Genomic DNA, 10,420 nt, shown 5'->3' on the forward strand with positions numbered 1-10,420 from the left:
CACGGGAAGATAAGGGCTAGAGAGTAGTCAGGGAACCTGGTATATATCAATGCATTCCTGGTGTCTGCTTCGGTTGAGGACCAGTCAGTGTATAATAAATATACAGTGAAACAGCTTGCACTGGAGACACCTTCCTTTCCCAACGCAAGCTCTTCCAAAAATCAATGGCACGCCCTTTGCCGCTTGCGTCTCAGCGCCGCAAGCAGCAAGGCAACGAATATGCAGGCAACGTAAGTAGCCTCCCCTATAGATACACAAAGAAGAAGAAACGAAGAACAAAAGGAGCAAAACGAGAGAGCTTTTTTTTTTTTTGGTTGGGTCCCTTTTTCCTGAACAAGCTTTTCTTCACTTGCAGCAAAACTTCGCTTGCCGTTAACTTATTCCCTTTCCTACTGACTGTATCTTCCACCACTTTACATTACCGAGTATGCGCGGACCACCTCCACGATGGGAGCCCGGCAGAGCGGGCACTTGCCACCGCTGCGCACCAGCTCATTTGCACATTTCGAGCAAGTACACATGTGCCCACACCTGCCATCGTCACCCGAAAGGTTTAAAGCATTACAAATCACACATCACACATACACCATCTTGTGTACAAGGAACATGAAATGCGATGCGGAGTACCCACCTGTACAGTAGAGAATCGATTTGCGTATCACAGCATACACAGCAGGTTCCTTTCCTCACTTGATTCCATTTTGATCCATCTTCAGACAGATCCATCGAGAATCCTGCCAAACACAAGCAACCAGTTCAATAAGACCAAGCATACTTGCACAATGAATGGAAACCTGAAAAAAAAGGGGTACAGAAAACAAGCAGACCTCAATTGATGGTAACAGTCACTAGGAAATAAATAAAAACTTGCTAAGCAAATAATGAAAAGAAGTTTCAGGTTTGGTGCAAACCATTGTTCATATTAGATATAGAAACAGTACTGCAATCATGATGTTATAAGAAAAAGAAATGGCCAACCTTCAGGTCCTGCAAATCGATTCAAGGCAGCTGACACTTCTTGTCTCACAGAACGCTGCAACTCCAGCTGCATGTCCATGCACGCTTCCAGCATCCTCTGCATGCTGCTCATCCCTTGCTGAAGTCTACCCATATCAGCTCTTAAATCATTAATAGCATCCCATTCCTGCAAGAATACAAAACCTAATGAATCCTCAGATGTATTTTTTTAACATAAATAAGACAAGATATTCAAGCAAATTTAAATCCATGGCATGACCGCAAATATGATCCCATTTTTAATTTTTTGACTCAGCACACTAGTAGAAAAGTTTTTTCCCCTTTCTATACAAAAGCTCCATCATTGAATGAGAAGATAACACACAGGATCTGCATGTACCCTGTGTCTGCTGCTCCAGTTGTTATGACGCAGTTCTCTGTGCCATAATGGTTGCCGCGGTGGCAAAGGTGGAGGAGGGATAACAAGGGCAGGTCTATTGACAGGAGCCTGGAATTGCCGAGTTTCAGGGTTCCTTTCTTGTTCCTGATTTGCATTTGGTGCATTTGAAGCGGGCATGGCTGCATCAAGATTCCAGTTGAGGGGACCATGACCACGCCGTTGAACATATGACCTTATTAATCGCTCCAAACTTTCACCAAAACCATTACTAAGAAGATTGGACACACTTCGCCTGGCAATTCAAAACATGAAATACCTTGAGAATAAAATAGATGGAAAATAAAGACATTTAGAGAAATACCCACTGAAGGTAGAAAATACCTGCTAAGTAATTCTCTAAGTTCAATGCTGTACACATTGTCATCGTCAGGTGGGATAAACCTATTTTCGGTCCTAGGAATGGGGCCTGTATCAAGTGCGGAATCTTGGTAATCATCTTGCCAGTTCTCCATGGTACCATGAGACTCGTCATCATGCCATCCATCATGCTCTTCTTGTAGATGACCATGCTCCCTCTCATCATCCTCCACAGTTTCACTGTGTAAGTCTTCTGCATTATCTTCCCAAGTTCTGTCACCAGCACCTTCATCAATCTCACTGGGCCACCTATCAAGCCTGCCATCCAAAGATGACTGCCAGAATCCCGTGTCATCTTCTGTCTCATCTTGCCGCATGTTATCACCTTGAGTTAGAGACTCTTGCATCACAGCCATGACATCCAAAGGTATACTTGGTGAGTGTGCCTCGGCACGATCTGCACCCATTTCTTGTAAATCCACATTCTCCAGCAACGTTTGGCCGGTATCCTCACTATCAGTAAAGGCCACATCAGCCCCTTGCTGAGATTCATCATTACCTAGTAATCTAACACTCTCAGCCACAGAAGCATCAGATTGGCTAACACCTTGACTACTTGCAACACTCTCTGATCTGAAAAAGGTACAATAAATTATCTTTTATTAATTGGAACAGTGTCAGGGAAATAAACTTACATACAGTATCACATAACAAGAGCTCTAATTGATAAGGACTTGGCATAGACCACAAGCATCGAGAGATGTAAATTGCACTGTTGTGAGCAATCTTAACAGGCAAACACCCATTGAGTTTTTTCTGGTATCAGCTCATGTGAACCTTGACACCACACGTAAAATAAACTCTGAAACACAGTGGGGGCAGAAAGTACTGCCTCTCTTTCATGTTATTTGGATTCAGGTTTTCGAGCACTCAAGATGCACGTTGATAATGTGTAGAAACTACCATGTTGGCCAATATATCGTTAATTATAGCAAAAACATCTTGACATTTACATTTTAAAGTTACTAAAATCATTTTTATATTTAACTTAAAAATAAACTATATACTACAGAGACTTTGAGCTCTCAGTTTGGCATTTGCATGTCAGTCCATAATCTCTCCCCTAGCATGTACACTTATCAAGCCTGCCAGCAGTACAACAAGACCCATATCATATAATTATATTAGTCCTCTAGTATTGCGAAATAGATAGTAGAAGTCACAAGAACATAAACACCGATAGTAATCTCTGTCCCTGATACCCTTTCTCTTCTTTTAACTGCTCTGGAACAAATAATATTTATGTATTGCTTTTAAAAAAAAAATATATATATATATATATATATATAATCCCTCCAGTCACAGAAAAAGTTCACCAGTGGGGTGCAGCAGTCAATCATTTCTAACTTTGACCAATTCTATATATCTTTGTATCAAGGATCAGCAACAAGGACATGTCAAGTAATCAAGAGATACTGTATAAATATACTATTTCTTGGATGCCATAAAAATTAAAGCAATGACACTTGTTGTAGAACTTTAGATGCAGCAAGGTATAAGGAATAACATTGGCAATGAAGGAACTGGAAGAACAGAACAAAATACATGGAACCGATGCATCAGAACTGGGACTCGTAGCAATAAAAGATATGTTATCCCTTATTTTCATGAGTCAATCACTTATACATCAAAAACATATTGCATGAAAATGATCAATAGCTCCACTTTTAAAAGAGAGACCCATATCATCATTTAATGCTATCGGTACTCTGAATAAGAGGAAGAGGATTCTCTTCAGCAGCAAACTAGGGTAACTAAAACAGCACAAGAGATATAGCTTGAGTGCTTGACGAATGGGTGTAGTAAGTACAAGATAGTTGGTATCACCATCAAACTACACTAAGACATGCAAAGGCTGGACTCAGGGACAAAAGGTTCCGGAGTATGCTAGTCAATATCATCAATACAGTTTGCAGTAGCATTTAAAGCCTATTTGGTTGGTGAATAGTCTATAACGTATAGAACAAGAATGGCCTGCCATCAGAAGGACCAGTATAATTAGCAACAGTGGCACCTGAAACCTAGCCTACGGTTTTGCTTTAGAGAACTAATAACACAACAACCGTACTAAAAGGTTTCTGGTTCATTTTAGAAGTAATTTTAGTGGCATTGGCGCCACTAAGAAACTATGCACAGATTGCATGATGGAATAACTTGATAAACTTGGACACAGTTAAACACCGTAGGTATTTGTAATGGTTTCAATGTCTAGGCAATGCCTGTCCAACAAAAAAAAAAAGGCATCGCCAATCTATTTTACCATGCCCACACTGTAGTATTTGGCAATGCCACGGACAGATTACTGTAAAACAATACTCTCAGTTGGCTTGCAAGTGTATTCCCCTAATTTCAGACTTATCTTTTTACCAACAAACAATGAAACAAACAATTCCTGATCCTTACTTTCTAGACTTGTAGCACAAATATGGTGTATTACCATCAAAGAATTGCTTCTAGGAGCAGCAACAGTACAGCAGTTATGATACTAAAGATCCTTGAGAGACATGGGATAAAGCATGAGTTAATGAGGCTCAGAAAATCAAACAAGACGCTGTGTTTTTACCCTGGTAAAACACTTTTGCCGCTGAAGATAAGGAAAACAAGGCAAACGAGGAATGTGCTAGTGGACTAAGGAATGTGTTGTCTAGAGACACCCCCAGGATATCAAGGGACCACAAACACAAATGAAGCTGTACAACTGGGTCCTAGGCCATACTATAATAAGGGAAGGGAGTGGGAAACAGCAATCATTCTCACTTCCAAACCTCATACATCAGAATTATCAAAGTAACATAAATAATGCAGAGATTTCTCTCCAACATTCTATGGTACAGAAGGGGTGGAAATGATGTGATTGAACTATCCAGCCAAGTGTTCCATTAGCACTGAAAGTGCATGGAGGCACATACTTGTAATGACATAGTAGATTATAGAATCATCAAAATATATAGGTCCTATTACCATAGAGAGTTGTATTGTATAATCGAAAGGGATGCTAACCTCAAGGCGGGCATACGATGGCTCTGCCTCAGCTGCCCGAGCTCCCTCGCTGCCACAGATGGTGGTCGCTCCTCTTCAACTGGAAGCGCCCCATTCCTCAAGAACCTCCCCCTAAGCAGTCCCTGTGATGAAAGCCACAGATTTCACAAACCGGCACGCATGGCATCACAAGTAAGTGGTTCGTGCAATGCAATGCCACGAGGTTCCCACCTGGATGCGGTTGCGGCTGCGGCGAGGAAACTCCGACACGACATGGTACCCTGATATTCCCTGCAGCTCGCGCTGACGCTCCCTGGCCATCAGGCTGATGACATCCAATCGCGCCTGCCGGCCTCGTAGCCGGGGAGGCTCCCCTAGCCTGTCCCTGTCGGCGCTGGCAGCAGGCTCGTCCCTGCGCGCGCCCCCACGGGAGTCGCGCGGCTGGCTGGCCATCTGCACCCACTCCCTGACGAGCCTGACCCTCTGCCTCTCCGTCTCGCCGAGCCACTCCCCGGTGGCGGCGGCGGTGGCGGCGGCGGTCTGACCGTCGGCGGTGTCCGTGAGGCGTCGCGCGATCTGGCGCACGCGCTCGCGGTCACGGTCGGCGTTGTGCGGGGAGTGCTCGCGGTCGAAGGGGTGGGCGTGGGCGGCGTCGGCGCGGCGGTGCTCGAGCTCGCGCCACATCTGCAGGAGCGAGGAGGGCGCGGCGGGGGAGGTCGCCTGCGGGCGCGGCGGCGGCGGCGCGGCGGGCGAGGAGAGGAGGAAGGAGGATGGGTCGAGGGTGGAGACCGGGTGGAGGCGCGCGAGCGCGAGGAGCTCGGCCTCGCGGTTGCGGCGCTCGACCTCGCGCTCCATGGAGGAGAGCACCTCCTCGGCCTGGCGCGCGACCCAGCGGCTGAGGAGGCGCGACTCCCGCCTCCGCCTGCGCGCCGCCGACGACTCGGCCTCGCCGTCGGGCTCATGGTCCGCGGCGCCTCCCCCCGCCGCGGCGGAGCATGAGGAGGAGGATGAAGGGGGCGGGGAGAAGCAGCCGCCCAGGTGGTCGCAGACGAGGTCCTCGAGGTCGCGGCGGAAGTCGGCGGCGGCGCCCATGCGGTGACGGTGGTGGTACTCGTCCATGTCGTCCTGTCTGTCGCAATAGATAGATAGATAGATAGATGCGGTGCCCTAACCCTAACGCGAGGAGCAGGGATTGGTCGGGAAATGGCTAATGCGGAGGCGACGGGGTGGGGATTAGAGCGGGGTTGGGGCCGCGGCGAGGAGGCGGCATTCGCGAGCGATTGGAGGTTGGATTGCGAGCCAGAGCCGGAGCAGCAGCCACAGCCAGCCTCGGGGACCGGGGGGGAAGGGGTTGGATTGGATAGGGAAGACGAGGACGGAAGGAAGGGGGAGGAGAGGTGGAGACGCAACTCACGGAGGAAAGGAGAGAGAGAGAGATTGAGGAGCAAGGTGGAAGGAAGACGAAGAAGAAGAAAATGCCGCAATTTATTTTAATTTTAATTTAATTTCTTTTTGGGTTGTTGCAAATTAAGATGATGTTTAAATCTAGGAATTAAAGTCAATGGACGTCATATCAGGTATAATATCGGAGTGTCACGTGAATGTTTGAATAATAATAAAAAAATAAATTATAGAAATTTTCGATAATCTGTGAAACAAATTTATTAAGCCTAATTAATTCGTCATTAGCACATGTTTATGATAGCACTATATTGTCAAATCATAAACTAATTAGGCTTAAAAATTCATCTCATAAATTAGTCACAATTTGTATAATTAATTATTTTTTTAGTCTATATTTAATACTCTATACATATGTCAAACGTCTGGTAATAAACTTTAGGCGAAAAACTAAACAAGCCCCTGTTATGGGCCGCGAGAGGAGAGGCTCAGGCGCGTATCTCCTTCACCCACGCGTATTACATACACGTATCTACGGTATCTATTATAGATAGTTTGAATTTTGGAGAAAATTTAGCGAAATTTTGTTTGACAAAATATTGCCCCTGTGATGTTTAGCACGCGTATGAAATGGGGTTGCGCCGCTAGTGGAGAGCCAACGGATTTGGGGAGAAACGGAGCGAGCGGAACGGAAGTGGATGGAGTTTCCGTCACGGCGTCACGTCATGGTGGGGCCCACTATGACACGTGGAATTGTCTGTTTCTTCCGGACAATCTCCTGGTAGTAGTAGCCCGCAACAGATGAGTCTCGACCTCTCTGAGTGCAATAATGATTTTTAGAATCCAAGTATTTTATATTGAAAGTGTTTGGCTGAATTGGATTATTTATTATTTATATTGGAAAATAAGCCGGCTGATCAGCCAGCCGAACAAGCTCATTATCTATCTAGGTTATGTTGTATTTTATAATTTTTGAAATTTTATGTGTTAGAATACCTTTAGAATTTGCTTGTTTGGATTGGATTACGAGATTCTGAGACTTTTCTGTCAGATTCTTAAAATCCACTAGTACATCTCTTTGGCAAAGCTTTTACAAGTGCTTCTTCGTTGGCTTATAAGCTCTACCAATGACTTTTAAAACCAAAACCAAATAAAAAATAGCGAAGTCAAATTAGTTTTGAGGCTAGAAGCTGAAGCAACCGAAACGTAGTTCTGACTTCTTTGTTTTGGAGAAGTTCAGACCCTACCAAAAGGGATCTTACTTAGGCAGAATAACCATCTACGTTGTAACACTATGTTGCTCTCTCCATCTTTCTATCTCTTGTGCACAAAAAATTCTGGAGCTTTTCTTTCTGGGAAAAGAAAGAAAATTATGGAGCTTTGCCTAATGCTAATCATGCTTCAGATGCTTAACCTAGCTCAACAGACGTACGTTGTTAAGTGAGACAGGGCCGGAGCCACATCAAGGCAAGGAAAATATCACAACTATTTTTTTTTTTTTTGCAAATTACACAAGTAAACAGGTGCATCGCTCTCGACAGGAACATCGCCTACCGCTGAAATCACAATGCTGTTAAATTCTAGAATAAATTTAGGAAAATATGAACACCCGTGCCAAGTCGGACTTGAATCCGGATGGACAGGTTCCACCACAAGAAACCTAACCAGCTGAGCTAAGCTCAGTTCACATATCTCAACTATTTGAATAGTTAGCTTAATACCAAACCACACATAGGAATCCGAATTCTTAAGCGAGGAGGAAGAACTAATAAATAGGGGAGGTTACCACTTATCAGCAGCCACAGAAAAGAGGATCGAAAGTTGTTTTCTTACACTCATCAAAAACCAAACATGCTCCTTTTTGGAGTTGGAGCCTTGGAGGGAGTTGGAGTGCCCATTTCAGATCAGGTGCAACCACATTTCATTTTACCTTCTCTTGCTACTCTTCTCTCATCTCATCTCATATACAGCTCCAAAAATGTCCGTCCAGTCCACATGTGTAGCAGTTTTAGGGTCCCTTTGAAACATAGCAATTCATAGGAATCAATTCCTTCTAGGTCCTCTTTGGCATGCATGATTTTTTTTTTCATGTTTTCTATATTTTTTATGTGAAAATCTACACGATTTCTATGAAATTAATTCTTTCCAAAAGGACTCCTAACAAAAAAGATACAAAGAAAGAGAAAAAATCTCACATTCCAAAAGGAGTATAACCATAATTTTTGTGGTTAATAAGAAGGCAACCAACTTTGCCTGATGTCAAAATGAAGTGATTTATTTATTATACTCCAAAAAGTAGTTAAACAATCAAGTCTACTTAAAGTTAATGAACTTGTGGTTATTGCATATGTATTAACTCTTATTTGTATTTTATTAAATTTTAAAAATAATTTTAGATCATAGACTACATTCTTAAATACTAGGACAAAATCCTTCGAGTTAGCGAGTATTTGTTTTTCTGCCGGTGTGTATATTTTACACAACTGAACTAAAAACAGTTATCACACTACAGGAGTAGTTTCAGGCTGCTGGAGTTTTCATACTAGATTATATGGTATATGGCTGCTAATACAGTTCGGGGTATATATTTATTATCGGTAATGCTCTCCTCAGGGCGTCCGATGCTCCGAACGCTCCCTTCGTGGGCCTGCGGAGCCAAATTGTAAGCCTACTCCCGGCTTCTTAAAAAAAGATTCCACCATCTCTTTCTCCAACTCAACTACCCGCTGCTGGTCCTAGCGGCGTTGAGCTCAGCGTGGAGGCGCACGTTCTCAGCCTGGAGCTGCGACATCGTTCTCGAGGAACGGCTCGATGGCGACGGTCTCCTTGAGAATCTTGTGCTCCTGCAACTTGGTGCGGAGCGGGACTCCTACTCCCGGAGATCCTCGACGAGGTGGATGAGGTCTGCGGCGGCGGGGGCCTTGCGGCGGCTCGGGCGGGCCCCATCACGCGCACCGGCTGCACCTGTGCGGGCGATCGTAGCAAGTAGCACGAGAATGGCCTGTCGGGGCCGCGCAACCGCCCGCCTACTGGTATCTCCTCCCCCACTCCACAGCATCGAGCTCCGCGTCGACAAGCCTCCATTCATCCAAGCAGCAAGTAGATGGTACGCTGAAAGCTCATGTTGCAACAGTATGTTTTAAATATTTCAGAGGTGTGTTGCAAGTGTTGTATATTGATGTTACAAAAGTAGATCAGGATGCTGCACATGTTTGTAATGGCTATACACGTATGCTTCAAATGTTTCATCTATTCTAGTACGTTGCATGTGTTTTTATCTGGATGTTGCATATACATGCATGTTGCAAGCATATGTTTCAAGTGTTCCAGGTGTTTTATATGCATGTTTGCAAGTGTTTCATCTGAATATCGCATATGTTTTCAATGATTTTTGTATTTTTAAAGCGTTTTTCACAAGTGTTTCAGATGCTTGTTTCAAATGTTTTATCTATCTTCAGATGTATGTTACAAGTGTTGTATCTACATATTTCAAAAGTAGACACTACTACACAAACTTTACTAGAGACGGGCGTTTTCGGTTTTTCCGCGGCGGGCAAAGCCGTCCACCGCGGCCTAGAGGCCACGGTAAATCGTGGCTTAACCGCGGCGGACGACTTTGCCCGCCGCGGTTAACCGATTTACCCGCGGCGGGCGGTGTAACGTGCCCGCCGCGGTAAATATACTTTTACCACGGCGGGCACGTTACACCGTCCGCCGCGGTAAATTATTTTACCGCGGCGGACACTTTTGTGGCCCGCCGCGGTTATGTTCATTAGCCGTGGCGGGCTTTATTATTTGCCCGCCTCGGTAAATTATTTTCTGAATTAAAAAAATACAGTAGGCATATAAATTCAAATTCAAATCACATCCAGATTTCACACATTAAACTTAAAAAGTATGCATGCATTACACATGAGATAATATACATATATATACATTCACTTAGTCGTTCTTGTCATCGTTAATTCATTACATTTATATATTAAAGTCGTTATACATGCGCTAAGGAGTAATCCTACGGACGCATCATCGTGGGTCATTTCCTCAGCCTCTCGTACTCCGGTAAAATCGCTAGCGGGCTGTTCTCATTGAAGAACGTGCCCCCTTCAAGCACGCATTTGTCTAAGACAAACTTACATATGTTCGCCTTTATCTGCTTGAAGGAGTGTTGGGTGCTCTGCACGTCTCTCCACCAGTTCAATCCATTCTTGAGCACCCTCCAACTGCTGCTTGTACTGCTTGCACGCCCTCAGGAACTCATAGGCG

The 10,420-nt window shown here is 44.5% G+C and overlaps 1 protein-coding gene across 1 annotated transcript; it reads right to left on the reverse strand.

Annotated features, from left to right (window-relative positions):
- Positions 1-24: 24 nt before the first annotated feature.
- On the reverse strand, positions 25-6,279 carry LOC136478422 (uncharacterized). Its single transcript, XM_066476871.1, has 7 exons — positions 4,985-6,279; positions 4,775-4,896; positions 1,739-2,347; positions 1,358-1,649; positions 979-1,144; positions 632-734; positions 25-531 (listed from the first exon to the last, which is right to left on the reverse strand). Exons 1-7 carry the CDS (start codon positions 5,870-5,872, stop codon positions 414-416), a joined length of 2,298 nt encoding a protein of 765 aa, XP_066332968.1. The 5' UTR covers positions 5,873-6,279; the 3' UTR covers positions 25-413.
- Between the last annotated feature and the right edge of the window lie 4,141 nt (positions 6,280-10,420).

Source organism: Miscanthus floridulus, chromosome 8, assembly GCF_019320115.1.
Source record: "Miscanthus floridulus cultivar M001 chromosome 8, ASM1932011v1, whole genome shotgun sequence".
Lineage (NCBI taxonomy): Eukaryota > Viridiplantae > Streptophyta > Magnoliopsida > Poales > Poaceae > Miscanthus > Miscanthus floridulus.

Coding starts and splice junctions, on each gene's coding strand:
- LOC136478422 (XM_066476871.1), bottom strand. CDS start 5,872: ATGGACGAGTACCACCACCGTCACCGCATGGGCGCCGCCGCCGACTTC. Junction 1,650..1,738: donor CTTAGAGAATTACTTAGCAG/GTATTTTCTACC, acceptor TTGAATTGCCAG/GCGAAGTGTGTCCAATCTTC. Junction 1,145..1,357: donor ACTGGAGCAGCAGACACAGG/GTACATGCAGAT, acceptor GTATTCTTGCAG/GAATGGGATGCTATTAATGA.